The 15,783-nt window shown below is 37.7% G+C and overlaps 1 protein-coding gene across 1 annotated transcript in view; it reads left to right on the forward strand.

Moving 5' to 3' along the window:
- The first annotated feature begins 224 nt into the window (after positions 1-224).
- The window catches only part of LOC135078933 (protein gustavus), a 54,354-nt gene continuing 38,795 nt past the window's right edge, over positions 225-15,783 (forward strand). The window contains exon 1 of the mRNA XM_063973533.1: positions 225-923. Within this exon, the coding sequence (XP_063829603.1) occupies positions 856-923 (68 nt within the window). The 5' untranslated portion in view covers positions 225-855. The remainder of the gene's footprint in view (positions 924-15,783) is intronic.

A 15,783-nucleotide genomic window follows, 5' to 3' on the forward strand; every position in this document is an offset into this window, starting at 1 on the left:
AGGCAGGTTCTACAAGAAAAAAATATTGGATCTGCGTCGCGGAAACCTTTCATGTCATGATGAATTTCGTCAGATTACGTCGTCTCGTTGGGCTCAGTTGAGAAGCGCAGGGTACATTATCATAGGGTGGGTCGGGCAGGCACATGGCGTGGAGCGGGGGCGGGCGCCGCGGCGCTGGCGGTGGCGGCGCGGCCAGACGTCAGTTCCAACTCGAGCGACACGCCGACCGAGCGCCGACGCGCGCCTCTACCGTGATCGCGGCTCGCGAACATAACCTCATGTACACAACGCTCGCGCCGCACGCTACATAGCAACCCCTGGGATACGTACGTATCCCAATCGACCTCGTACTCCACACAAAAAATCCATCGACCCTAACCTAACACTGCCGCCATAACAACCCTTATTCACTTCACTCGCAGTCGCTCCCTCTAATTATTGACTCCCCTAAACTTTGTTGAAAAATCCGTTCGCTCTCAATTCGCTTTTATTGCTGTAATATTTTTATTACTCTCTCGCTCACACAGCGAACAATTCCTCTCGGCGATAGCCGTCAGAGCTTCCTCCTTCTATTTCCTCGATTGATTTAATTAAGATATAAAGGCGACAATTATTTTTTTCCTAGATTTCATTAGCCGGAAAGCTTCTCTTTGGAGGCTGTTAGAAGTGAGACTGTGTTGCGAAACGGTTTTGTCGTCACCGTTAACTGTAATCGGGTCAATTAAGGCGCGCTGAACCATGACACTGCGTTGACACGTATTCGGTTTCCCTCGTGTGAACAGTGGATGTGACAGTGCGGTTTTTCGTGGCCGGCGTGGTAGGAGGTGCATGGTGGCATAAAGCCCGCCGCAGCGGATGTGCACACCGCTGCCGACCTGGTGGTTCGTGCCGGCTGGAATGCCAGCTGCTCTTGACCTAACTAGGTACGTTTACACGCTAATCTATCTCGGGCACACATCAACACGCAACCCATAATGATTGCCCCGGCAAAACGCAATACCCCGACCCCAGCTGTTCAACGACAAACATTGATTTTTTAATGACCATTAAATCGTGGACTCCGACGAATGTTTCCTTCTTAGGCTACATTATTATTATATTATGGTTAGATTATCTACTACTTATGTTAATTTAGCTAATGAGGAAATATTCCACTGAGTATGTATACTTATTACGTCATTCACTGCTTTAATATAACAAACAATATTTACATCGATAAACAATTATTGAGACATGAAATGATTGTATTTGATTAATAGGAATTGTAACTGAGTGCACGTAGCTTTTTAGTTTATCATATCGTACGTGATAGAAATCTAAATAACATTACCAAAGACATTTAAAACCACACGAACATCAATCTACAACTAGCCATAGAAAACAGAAATCTGAAGTTGTTTATAGATGACGTAATAGTTACTGATAACACAATTAACGCATGTGCCACCGATAAAGCGTTTCTAGATGCTGTGTGTGGTTAATTTACGAATGCCAAAGCGTTGAAAAGTGTTTCCAGTGAAACCATTGTTGATGGTTCGATCGTTATATCATTAACAAACATTTGTGTTGAGCGGCCGATGCGATAACAATAACAAATGCTTATGATTTCATTTTGTTATGAAAGAAAGCGATAATAAACTATGGCATTACTAAAGCATAATATTGCATTCGAATGCGTGATGATGTTATGTCAAAGCAAAACAATATTGAAGCTGCACCAGTACGTGCCAGATTGACCATTAAGCAATTACTCTCGATACATTTTCCATGAACTATTTTAAAAATACATCCAGCCAAATTTTTAAATCCATCACGTTCAACGTTAGCAAAAAATATTCGTTGATAGCTTCATCGATTACTATATGAATATCACGTCTCTATTCAGTTACTGAATTATGTATTCTAACTGCGATAAAAACGTGCTGGCATGAATTTTGATCATGCGCAAGTAATATATGACTGGTTATTATTATCCTTGTCACCTTTGGCAGATTAAATCACTTGGGCCGAACCGAAAGGAGTTTAGTCGCCGACCAAACTCTAGTAACCGTGTAACGTTTACTGGGTGTTTATATTCAGCGTACCACCCGCGTCGTCGACGCGGCCTCGCGACGAAATCGGAGATGCCTTGCTGGTGGCACTGGCAACACATTCATGGATTAGCTACAATACACCGCACACTCGACTGTTGTACGACCACGTCGACCACCAGCTGAATTTGTCAATTTTTATCTTTTTACAGTTCCAAGACAAATAGTTGTGGCTGTAACCTGTCTCCTCCGAGCACCGCTGGCGCTCTACAGCGGCAATCTATCTCCGCTCCCGCAGGAGTTGTCGCGTCCCGACTGTAGTCCCAATCGCGATGTTACAAAAATATAGCAGTTTCTCGTCGCCCATGTTGTACAATATTGTCAATATAGCTTCCAAACTAAAAATGTTGCTCCGCAGTCACTATATTGGCTAATGGCTACCTTTCGCTGTCTAGATTATTGTTATTGCTTGCCTTATCGGCGCCATGTAGCTATAACATCTGACTTTTATTGGAAGCTATATACCCAACAATGTGTTCCGTAACGCGCATTGTTCAGATAACAGTAATAAATCTAGGAAATTGCTTTATCATACAGGACCCAATACATAGGAGTCGTTTATAAATACGTGACTCTATCCCTGAAGGCATTTTTTTTATCGACTAACAGTTCATAATCCAAATAAAGGGAGTTTAATTTAAAACTTTATGCTCCGTAAAGCAAATGATTCCATGTAATGTGTTCTAAAAAAATTAAGTAATTTGCGTGGTAAGGGAAAAATTTCTACATTTTTTGTTCATCAGCAAAAACAGAAGAAAAGTTTAAACCTGATTCATATATTGCGTGCCATGTTTTCAAATTAAAAGCCAATTCCAAAGAGCAAAGTCTATGTTAAAACAAAATAGATTTTGCTTTATTTCTTTTGTTTGCTAAAAAAAGTTATCTGTCCTTATTATGGTAGACCGTATACATTATGTTAATCTGCTGGATCGTTTTCAAGAAAAATTGTATCACCGGAATAATGCTGATTGCTGACCAAATCCGCAATTGCAACCGCAAATTGGTCGAATCATGCTATTAATATGCTATAGTCCGTATCTACTTCGTTATCCACCCTATTGAACAAAGTTGGTCCCCTGCAACGTGTATTTCTTACCAAACATCAAGTATTGCTGATAAAATAAGTTTAAGTACTTCTTGATAACAGGGATGATTTGGAAATATTGTACATAGTTTTGGAACTGTTATTTATGCCTGAAACTGTTCTAGGATGTATTTAAAGTTGATAACAAGTGTTATCGAGTAGGCCTTGTACAAAACTGAATCAATTCCATTTTAATAGGTAATTTGGTAAAACATTACAGTGAACCTTTACGATACTTTCTTTGCTAACAAACAATTGTTCGATAAGCTTTATAATTTACTACGGTCTCGTGTTGTAAGAACACGCAACTTTTATTGGGGTCCGGCACCCATTGTAGCGAGATAATCTACTTTTTGATTGAGTAATCGCTTGGAAAATTTAATATAGCGTAATTTTGATGCCTTTATTTCCCTTTTCTAAAGAAACTTTCGTGTCTTAGGTAAACCTTAGAAATTAAGATAACGTAGATGAGCCTTACTTAGGGATCTTTCGCGATTGATTTATGTTGTTTGAGTGTGTTTCTTCGAGCTATGGTCAATAAAATTGGTCGTTCGCATCGTAATAGGATACTATAACGTTATGTTTAAGTGGATGTCATTGGCAGCGTCGTAGTTTTAAATAATCACGTGTAATTAGCATGAAACCGTCATTTTATTCAATGGACTGGTTTGAAAAAATGTTAATATGTGGTTTAGCGTTTACATTAAGCGTACCTAAAGGAGCGGCGTCCGAGCGTCCCGTTTCCTCGAAGCGACATTTTATCAGAGTTCAGTGTACCGGCGTGAGTCGTAAACATGTGGGGGAGTGTCAGTCGCTCGTCAGCATCGGACTATGAATGCCCGACTCACTGAGAGCCGTGTGTCGCCAAGCTTGAAGCTTCACTCTCATCTATGAGCTGAAATTTTGTAGCTTATTTAAAATCAAATAGGTTGAAGATTTCAAAATGAAAATGTTTCCATAATTCACTCTGTCAAATAATTTTCATGTCTCTTCGGACTATTTTCTCAAATTCTATAAAAAGTTACAATTGGTTGGTTAACAAAAGGTACCACTCACTAAATGTATCATTCAATCGTAATTCAAAAATCCAAATCACTAATAAAGTAACTATTAAAGCTTTAAAAATTAAGTGGGTAATTTAAATGCTATAAAACAGGTAAAATTAACTATTAACCACTTAACTTGTTATTTTGATAGGTACAACAAAGTAGATCAATGAAATAAGTGTTCCTAATTATGTGAACAGGAATACGTATTTGTATTATTTGTACAGTAGTCATTTGTGGCTATTTAAAAAGCATCAAGTGAAGGGAACATACTTTTATTCACAAATAAATGTTCTTATCCTTGTAAATTTTTTTTGGAAAATCTTCTATTTTGTAAAATTTGAAATCACTTATCTACTCGTTTTTGGAAAATCTACGAACCAATACTTTCCTTACCGTATAAGTATGTAATAAAATCTTATTATTTTCTAAAATTGTCATACCAATTCTTAAACTTCGCAAAGAATTGTTAAACTCATAAAAACAAGAACGGAAAGCAACGCTGTTTTTTAACTTTGTAAAATATGTATATTACATCACTCGCTTCCAATTTCCATTCTCTAGCGGGTAAAATATACCGGAAGAAAATATTTGCTGGGAATCTCTCGCAAATTATGATTTAGCTGAAGAATTTTATTGCAGAATAAATCTACTGAAAGTGCCGAGAAAGTGGATTTCATTCTCTATATTGAAGCGAAACTGATACATGGATTCCCAAGAGTAGGCTTCGTACTGTATGCGGGTGCACGTACAGTCAGCACATAAGCCTAACAAAATGTAGAATTTACTTTGAACCCTAATTTAACCTGATACTATGTTCAAATTTATTTTGTATTTTAGACTGTATTTTATCACATTGCGCGTGTTTGTTCTAATGTTATTGTAAATTGGTCCGCGCAAGGAATGGGGTTATCTGGTCTGATATTCCAGTTTGTTTTACTATCGCCTTTATTATTATGACATACGGAATATCATTAGTGTTCAAATAATAATAATTACATTCTATTTAATCATTTATACGTCATTTGGGATTATTACAAAAGGGGCTTGGGCTTGTTCCTTGGGGAACCGAAATTCCCTGTAAAAGTTGCTTGAAAATCTCACCTGAGTTTTCTGAGTTGACACCTTTTCTCTCAACATTTCGTTACAAATAGTGCAAACGTTTAGCATCACTTTTGTCAAATAATGACCAAAATGAACTTAAAAAATCTAATAAAATTTCGTCAATTTCATAGGGAAGTGCTTAATCTGTTCTCAACATAATATAATATGAGTAATCATATCGTGTCGTATCGTTTGTCACGCAGAAGTAGATCCTGCGCTATTATCTCCGGATAGCAATCCCTCTTGACATGGGTCGGGACTCGGGAGTTCTCCAAATCCGCCTTGCTAAAATGTGATTCGCAAAGTTACTAAATACCTTCCCTGTCATGATATTTCTCCTCGTAATAATGCATAGTATCATTTCCAAACAAGTTTTCGTATTAAGTACCTATTGTAAAACCTAGATTGTTAGCATACCTATTGGGTAGAGCTACTAATTTATAATTATAATTATAAAATTACAGTCTTCTTAACTGCAATTTTACTAAAACGTGATTTGGCACGTGACATTTCCTCATCACCATGATAGCTCCTTCCAAGAAACTAAAATTAACCAAACATAGTCGCAACCTTGGGCAAAACAAAAATGTCTTATGAGAGTCTATGACCTCTACAGATCGTTGCACAAGAAATTAACAAGTTGTATTCTTTATGTTCAATGTTGAACAAGCTTGCACACGATACAATCAAGGATGCTAGGGCCATGGGTGTCAGCAGTCGCTGGCATGCGTTAGCGTACAGTACAATCAACTTGGGCAGCGCTGTGGAACTACTTAATTCGTGAAGCTTGTAGGCGGCAGTCGAGCTTCCGCGTTCGTCAGCCTTATGTCGGCACACGCCGACAAGGTCGTGCGAACCTCTTTGTCTCTATTTTGATGTAGGTAAGATTAAAAAAAACAGCGGTTATTCACACAACACCGATTTGCACGAATCGTTGTCCTGCCAGGATGACGTCACTGTTGTTGGCTTAGTGTCCGTTTGGAGCAGGGTATTTTTACTATGTATATCTATTTTAAGACACTAAACAATTACAATTCACAAGAACAGACGAGACCATATTTGTGCTACAAAAACATGCATTATTCAGTACATACATAAGTACAAGGTTTTAGTATGCCTAATTGCAAAATATAACTAACTAATTTCAACATTGAAAATATTTAGAATTCATTTAAAGTTGTGACGACAGTATTCGTAAATGCATCATGCATATAACATAAGATTACCATCACTTTCGTGGCTTTCTTACTCTCCAGAATACTTTTTACGAGCCATATTTAGTTAACAACCACAACGCACGAACGTTTTTTAATTAACGAAATTGGATTCTCGAAAATACCGCGATAATTGTGTCTGGAAACAAAGCGGTTCGTACATTGTACCAAATGAAAAAAGTAATAAGTTAAACTCTATATCCAATTTGCTCAAAATTCGTCCATTAGCGTGGCGTCGCAGGTTGCTCATTCTTCCGCAGACAGTGCAACTTATATTGTTGCAGCATCACAGTTTTCGCAGGTAGTCGTAACGAACTCCGGCGAACTACGTCTCTGGACATTGTGAAACGCCATGAAACGTTTGCTGGATTAAGTTTTCTTGTTCGCTCAGAGCAAATTGTTTGATAGAAATTTCAAATTGTCTCAATTCAATGACGAAAGTTGCTTTTGTAACATCCTTTTCTTAATGTAAACTTGTCTCAGAATTAAATAGGTGACGTCGCAAGAGCTGAGTGTCGTAAAACAATGAGATCAATCAAATTATTACATAATCGCGTCTGGGTATATTCCACTGGTTGGATAAACTATTTATTATAGATGCTCAAAGGAGTTCTTATTACGCTTTGCGTTTGTTGTTGATTCGTTCAAATTGTTTATCTACACTGGAAACTCGATTACATGTGGACTACAATAATATTTTGTAGACCATTAAACGCGGTCCTATCATGACTTAAACGCAATTGCGTCTGCTGTAATTTAATAGAGTATATTTACTGAGTTGTTTATTCTTTATTAAGTGATGAGGAAAAGTCAAGTTACTCTTTAAAGAGCCTCGGAAACTCGGAGACTCGGAGTGTTATGAATGTTTTGTTTACGGATTAGATCGGTTGTTATAGAATTATTAAGGTTGATATTTTTTTCAAGGGATTTTAACTGTATTCTAAGTATAATTGGCACTAACAGAAATTAGCTAAGACTGAGGAACATTGACACTAATTTATCTGTCCTTATAAATGCGTAAACTTAACGTTGATTGCAAGATGAATGGGATCAATTTTTTAAAAGTAAGATTTTTACAATATCCCTTTCAGGATGACCTAACACGATCGTGCACGTTATTTCAAAAAATTCCCGCGCCTTTTCTAACCAACTTTTCGGGCCCAAGACGCTAGCCAACGATCGTGCAACAGTCTGTTTATGAATTAAATGCATAGGTGCGAGAGAGAAGGCAGTCAGTGTTCTTTGACACCGAGGTAAAGATGTCGACCTCTTTTGTTGAGCGGAGTGGTCAGCGTAAGTACTTATTATTTCGTGATTAATTCAACTATTTTACTAGAATTTTGGTTTTAATATTTTGTTTAGTTAGTAATGTAATTCGGTAAATAATATTTTTGGCATTATTTATTTTGCAGTGGGAAATATTACCTCTCAAAATTTTGTTTGCACGATAGTGATGATCCGACTCAAACCCAACATTCGGTGACATACTTTGTATGGCGGTGAACTATTCTATTTTAATGCTTTCAATTAAATTTCGGCTTTTAGGAACAGAATTAACGGGTGAATTATTGCTTCAGCTTATTGGGCATGTCAATTATTCCGAAATTGAAGAGATGGAACATGATGAAGGCAATGTAGAAGTCTTGGTTTGCCATTGATGCCTACTGATGAGCCTCAATCACCTCCAAGACCAGGTCCATTGTCAGTTACTGTGCCAATAGCTCTCTAAAAGTCGTCGGAAAGCCATGTGACCGGCCAAAGGGTCTTGATACAGATGCCATTGAACCAGAGGAATTATTACTATCCAGAACTATTGTCAGCAGTAGTAGTCTCCTTTGACCTACAGGCGAAGGCTGTGAAGGCGATGAAGGCTTTTGACGATATGTTTTTTGAACATGCAGCTGTTTGTACCAATAATTATCCGCGAAACGGGAAAAGTATTGAATACCCCAGCAAAAAAGTGCAAAAAGTAGTTTGAATTAATTTCTTCATGAGATCTATTCCGTCCCCACGCATTCACGTGTATTGGCGTCGAATAGAATGAGATTAGCTTTAGTTGCTGACAAAATTTTCAGAGATCTTTTTTGAGATTTAGTGTGGCTTTCCATGTTGTAAACAGTGATAAAGCTCCTGCAGTAGGAAAACCAGAATTAAGTTTCGGAAGGAAGGGCATGTTGTGCTTACTCAAGTCTAGAATGCTTGAGACAAAGTAGAAAGCCAACATTTTTTTTATTCCGTAGACGAGCAAATGGATTTCATTCTCAGGGACATGTCCACATGGGTTTTGACAATTAAAAAAACAAAGCCACATTCACAGGAGCTTTTATCGCTACTAGCCATGATGGTTTGATGATTGACTTCGAAGTTTATCAGGCCGCAACAATAAACTTTGAAGATCTCTAGGTTTTTGAACTTCTGCAATTCTTCATCTCTCTCAAGTAGATTGCAAGCAGTTAGCTCTGTATCTTTTGACAGGTTTTTCTCATCCATACTTTTATTCGAGAAATTTAATGAAATGGGGCATCATGCGACTGGCACAATTATGAAAACTGAATTTCTAGGACGAAAAATAAGGACATCAAGCAAGAATCCCAAATATTCATTAGTAATGACATTGTTATTGTAAAATGTATGGATAATGGATAACAAACCCGTCTTAGTAGCATCCAATTTTACATCAGGAGAGGATTTTTTCCTCATCAAGAGATGTAATAAAAATCTACTAGTGCCTACCGTTTTAGCTATTTTTAAAATGATTTGCAATTTAAATCAGATATATTACTTCAAGTTCCTTCGTATTAAAAATATTTATGTTTCTAAATATTTTATTGTTTTTTAGGTTTTTAACTTCAAAACCTGACACCGTCACTTTCGTGCAGTAAATTAATTTAAGCCTGAGCGTCACGATCGTGCTGGGTCCCCCCACGGAGAGGGGGGCGAGAGGGATTTTTAAAATAATTTTTTTGGAGTACCTTATACAATAATAAAACATGTTATGTACTCAAAAATGTTAATCTAAAAAAATCTGAAATCCGGCCTGAAAGGGATATTGCTAGTCTATTGGTACTGTACTGTTTTCATAAAGCTTAAACATTAGGCAGTGGTCGTAGGTTGCCGGACGCGGTTCGCCCCCCTCGTGCGTTGAACCGCCGGTTATATTTAACTGCGACAACACGTGTGAGTCGGCAACACGACATACTACTCTCCAAGATCGACGCAGTTTTAACATCGAAATCATTCAGTCTCGCTCGTCTGGCAAAAATACCCCGCTTAAAGAATTTCAACTCGACTCCGTACCCATACAGATCTGCAGGGCCATTCATTCAAACAAGCGCTTTAAAAGTATTTCTAAAGCGAGTACAGGAAGCTTTTAAAATTTGCATTCTCCCGTAGTTTTAGACGGCATTCTGTCGCCAAAAGTGCATTGTCGCTCGGTTCTCAATGAAATTTCTTTCCTGTGGGCTAATGTGCGTAGTGGGGAACAAGGTAAAGGCATTCTGTGGCAGTACCTGAAGATTCACAATGGTTCAATGAACTCTGAAAGCTGAGAGAGACTCCCACTCGGTCGTCATTGTGACTATCGCTCGCGTACGCAATTGTGACTCCGGGCGCGTCCCAATGTTCGGGACCGCGTTATGAATATATTTGGCTATCCGTAACTAGCAAATTCGAGATACGTTATGAATCCCACACGGCCACGGTACGAAACCCGAAATCAGTATTAACTGCAAATCTCTCGGCTAGGAACAGAGTATGCACATAGAGATTCTCCCGTTCTTGTTTTTCAAACTTTAAAATTTAAACACTTTAGTTTACTGATAACTAGCATTCATAACCAGATACTTCGGCGTTTGTAGTATGTCTTATTAGTAAATCGTCTATCAGCTTGACTGTTTGATTTAAGTAATTGATGTGATAGTCAACAACAGTGACGGACTTCGTCTTTAGAAGATAAGTAGCAAAACTTCAATTTGACTTGCTGCAATTGGACAATAACTTGTACATAGCCTACAATATCAAACGTTTAACTTTGTAGGCAACATGAAAACAAAAAAATATGAATTCCATTTCAGTTAACGGTTATCGTACGGTTGATTAATTCAAATGCCACAAACAATTTATAGTGGAAATCGTTCGCGAAGTTATTGCCCATCGGTTGCAACAATTATGAGTGACTAGATGGATCGGTTATTCCGATGCTATTCCTATCGGGATAATTGGGATCACAATCAACTTCAGTTGAGGTATTTTCAATGACTGTCACAATACAAATGGAGATAGAGTAGGCCCAAATTATTTCTAAACACCATGACAACAAAAGTCATTAAAAAAGTTTGAATCATTTGCAGTTGCAAGCATCGATTCTGATCTTTGATTGGTTGAAATTTGAATATTTATGACAATCATTGAACCGAATCTTTGTTTGTCAGAATCACTTTTGAGCATCGTTCCGTAATACGGGTCTTAAGAATTGAAGAACAACCACAAGCTCGAATCGATTCTTAAGTGCAGTTTCATACTCGAGTGTCGTAATAACGAGCCTGAGTCTTCCTATTTTATTCATAAATGAAATTGATGCGTTAACTTCGCCATTATGCGGGGAATGTTCAGCCGAGTTGGACGTGCTATTTGTGCTTTAGGAATTTAATTACGGCTTAATGTCGTGGTAATTAACCTACATGTAAATTAGCGATGGCGCGTACCTTTTAACTTGCAGCTAGTAACAGAATTTATGAAATTCAAATTAATTTTATATTAACAAGCTTGTTTAACCGATTTGATTAATATTAGAGGGGTAAAGCTATAATTATTTCATTTAATACGCTCATAGTTTGAATTATGGAAATCACAATTTAATAGATATTTCCAATGTTCGATTGAAATTCACTAAACATATTCCGTTATAATTTTATTTACTTTCCAATCTCTTTTTGATATGAATTAATGTTTTTGCGATTTGAAAACACAATTTCTAACCGTCAATTCGTAATACTAAAGTGAAAAAGGGAAATAGATAAAAACGTGTTTTATTTGCCAGTTGTATAAGTTTGTTATTAGATTTATTTATTTGTAGGGAAGTCGTATACAATTATTGTTACAATATTGCAAAGTTCAAAATATCGAGAGAGAGGGGTGCAATTATATTGATATCATTACCCATATAGTAATAAAAAATACAACCATAGGTCATGCACATAGAGCACATAGTTTATCTTTTTTTAACCGACTTCAAAAAAGGAGGTTATTATGTAATTTCTTGACCTCTATGCCTAATTCTGATAATTTATCCATAAGGAGAAAGTTAACAAACACTATCCCAGAAGCAGTGATCTATGCCGACGAAATATACACAGTTCCTGGTGAAACTCGTTCGTCAGCATAAATTTATTAATCAATCGCAAACGCGACCACAGCCACACGAAAAAGCTAGTTACTAATAGCCCTTACATACGCCAATTGACTTATAAAACATGCATTTCCACAACCCGATAACGCTACATTCGAAAAATCAAAACGTCATCCAACAACAATGGAATGCAAATCGAAGTAAATTGCCGCACATTTGTATCATTTACATTGAATTTTCCACTAATGAATAGCTTCATTGTCCGTTAAAATTTGCTATTGAATTTAGTATGTTTCAATTTTAATATCTGGTATTTGAAAATGACGAATTGTCCGTGTTTTTGTTAGCTGTTGGATTTATAAAAACCGATGAACAGGTTTTTTGTCATGATTCAAGTTTGGTCCAACATCTGGTCTTAACAAATAATATCTAAAACTTAATAAGTATGTTTTCAAAGGCTTTTTATACATTACAAAAGTTTGATTGACGTTACGAATGTGTAATGAATAACAAATAATTACTCCTATTCGCAATGCTTGAAAAAAATATTTTAAATGAATCGCATGGAATCTTGCTCGGTACGAGGGGCGGCTGAAAAGTTTTGAGCCTAGGGTATTAAAAATGCCGATAGAAAAGTATAAAAAATATATTTTTCTATTTAATCTCCCTCTACTACAACGGACTTCTTACATTTGAGTAAAAGAGCTTTTAACCCACTGAAAAAAAATTCGCAATCTTTGCCTTCGAAATGAGCCTTTAACGCTGCCTTAATTTCTTTGTCACTCATAAATCTTCGTTCCTGGAGGACTTTTTTCCAATTTGAGAATTAGACAAAATAGCTAGGGATTCGGACTAAACTGTGTGGTGGGTGATTAATTTCTTGAAATCCAGTTTTACCCGGGGCAAGTCATGCAACATGCGCGGTGTGCACGGGCGAATTGTCTTGCAATAAAAGATTTCCATTCGCCAGTTTGCCTCTTAATATTTCAACAACCACTTGACGTACTCTTATCAGCAGTACAGCATAATAATCCCCGTTTATTGTAGTTTTTTTTAAGTAGGTAGTCAATGAATAAAATTCCTCCACAATCCCAAAAATAGTGGCTATGAGCTTGGGTATCGATTGCTCCACTTGAATTTCCGCGGCGGCGTTTTCCCTTTTGAATCCATTGCATTGACTCTTATTTTGACTCTAGATCGTACTGCCGGATCTATTATTTATCAGTCGTGACAATGTGAGAAAAAAAATTGTTAGGATTATGACCAAAGATGTCCTAAAACTCCTGCGAAGTTGTGACTCGACGCTGGTTGTCGAGCGGCGTGAGCATTATTGGCACCCATCGCGCGTACCCCTATTTCATGTGTAAATGAGTATGAAAAATATCGCCAATATGCTCCTTGCTAATGCCTATAGCTTCAGCTATCTGTCACAGCTTAATTCGCTGATCTCTTAAGCAAGATTCTTTAAATTTTCATTATTTTATTCCTTAATGGCGAAATCTGGCCGCCCTGACTTGCGGTCATCTTTAAGCGACTCCCTGCCATGCTTGAACTATCGGATCCAATCTTTCATGGTGGCAAATGAAGGCCCAGACTCCCCATAAACTGTAGACATCTCTTCAAATGTTACCGTCAGCTTTTTGTTCCTCTTTTTGAGGAATTTTATGACAACTGTGTACTTCAATTTCGTACATTGCGCGGATGACTGAGACATGATGTTGTTTACGGATTAATTACTAAAAGCGTAATGACGCTAATGAAATGAAACTTTGTACATATACTAAGGAGGTTATTGGCAAATTAATTCAATCAAAATAAAGTCAATAATAACACTTGAACATACTTAGGCTCAAAACTTTTCAGCCGCCCCTCGTATAAGCATGTAAATATTAGAGCTCAACTCCACGGACCAAGTACTTAGTGTCCCGAAACTTTCCAAGTGATAATCTGCAAGATCCAAACGTGCAAACGTCTAGCGAGACTACGGACTCATGAGCATCAGCACGGAGTCAACTAGCTTAGCCTAACTAGGGCTATCGATTTGGACGACGTCGTAACTATTAAGCCATAAACGAGGGCTGCCATACTCGACATAAGGCCGCGCACACGACGCACCAAACTTTAACTAAGTAACTAACTTCCCGGAAAACTTGTCAAAGTTGATCAGAAAATTGTTTGGAAATCTGAGTTGGGTTTTGATTAAAATTATTCAGTTAATGCACCACGAAAAAAAAATAGGCACACGAATTTAGTGGCCCCGTGGTGCGAACGCGGCGCGGCCGGGTTTATTGATCGTTGCGCGCGCAGCGTCTGCCCAACTGTACACACAGTAGACGGCCGCTGGAGCGTTTCGTCGGCGTGCCGCAACTGAAGTGAACACTTAGTCACATCAAAGTACCATTGACTGATGAGATTCAACGGCACCAACAATCCGCTTGTTGATAACGCTCTTCATTTCACATCTGCAACGAACCGTATTATGATGGCAACTTTAATACGAATTCAGCTGTCAATACTGACTGGTAACGTGTTGCTTTCATCACGTGATGAAAATTGATTATTTTATTGAATTTATGAAGTCTGTTAAAAATAAGAGCTCCTTTTACTTAGAGATATTTACGTAGGCATACCTAATCGTCATTTGATGAATGGTTATTAAATTAGGAACGAAGTTATCAAAGGTAAAAAGAGGCTAAGATAATTAAATGAAAGTGGACCAATTTATCATCGTAAAAGATATTTCATCGAAGTTAATCTTCCTATACCTACCTAAGTAGGTACACATTAATATGTAAATGTGCTGACACCTTTTAGTGATGAATATGGGGTTTTTAATCCACTTTTTAGTATTTCCCCATATTAAGACCTATGTCAATCAATTCGCCGAATCTTCATGTGGCAAAAAACCCAACAAACCATTTACATACAAAAACAACCATTGTCCATGAAAAACAGTTCTCTCTCGTTTAAATCCGTAGAAAATGTACATTGTAAACCTTAATTTAGTAGTAAAAATAAACTACCTAGCCATTTAGGTTCATAAAGCGCTGAAATTCGTTTAAGAAAACGAAAAGTCTGCTTTGTGGTAAATTGTCTGGTCTGTAAATGCTAAGACTACTTAGTATCCAAAACATTTCGGACTTAATCGTACTCTGAATATAAACAGCAATAGTTCTACGTTTTCGATCGCCAGAGGCCCTTAAGATGTCGGACTCCCTCCCGTGTGATTAATTACCTCTATCGGAGACCATAGTTTGGGCTTTACTTGCTTGTTCAGCTCGTTTGTTAGTCGATCTTACAATCGCAATAGCCTTCGGATCACCTACCATTACCTTTCTACGCACTATTCTTTAAGCGACCACCAAGTATGCGAGAGATGAGATACGTGGTCTTTGCTAAATTTAATTGAATTTGGAAACTTCTTGAAGATAAATTGCGTATCTTACTTTCAGCACATAATTATAATTGAAACTTGGCGTTTTTAGTTGTCTTTGCAGCATTCTTGATGTCATTACAATCTTATTGTGGCAGTTAGACTCTGCTGGTTCGGCGAAGGCCTGTTTCGGAATGTATCATTAAACCCAGTCTTTATTCCCCTTCGCTCCTCCAATCTTCACAGATGATCGCGCCATCTAACAGGGGTCGCCTTTCACTGCGACTCGTGCCTACGCACATCGCTCCAGAACTCGTTTAGTCTAACGGTTAACTATCGATACTACCAGTGTAAACAGCTAATTAGCTCTTCATCTGACTGACTCTACTAATGCCCTAGCTCATGATTAGATCGTAAGATAAACTAAAGTTTCGAAGTACTGTCGAGAAGCCTACATTTTTGCTGCAAAACAGGACTTATGAGGACCTTATAAGAGTTTTACTTCATGTCGCGTCGTCATTACAA

The sequence above is a fragment of the Ostrinia nubilalis genome, chromosome 15 (assembly GCF_963855985.1).
Source record: "Ostrinia nubilalis chromosome 15, ilOstNubi1.1, whole genome shotgun sequence".
In the NCBI taxonomy this organism is placed as follows: domain Eukaryota; kingdom Metazoa; phylum Arthropoda; class Insecta; order Lepidoptera; family Crambidae; genus Ostrinia; species Ostrinia nubilalis.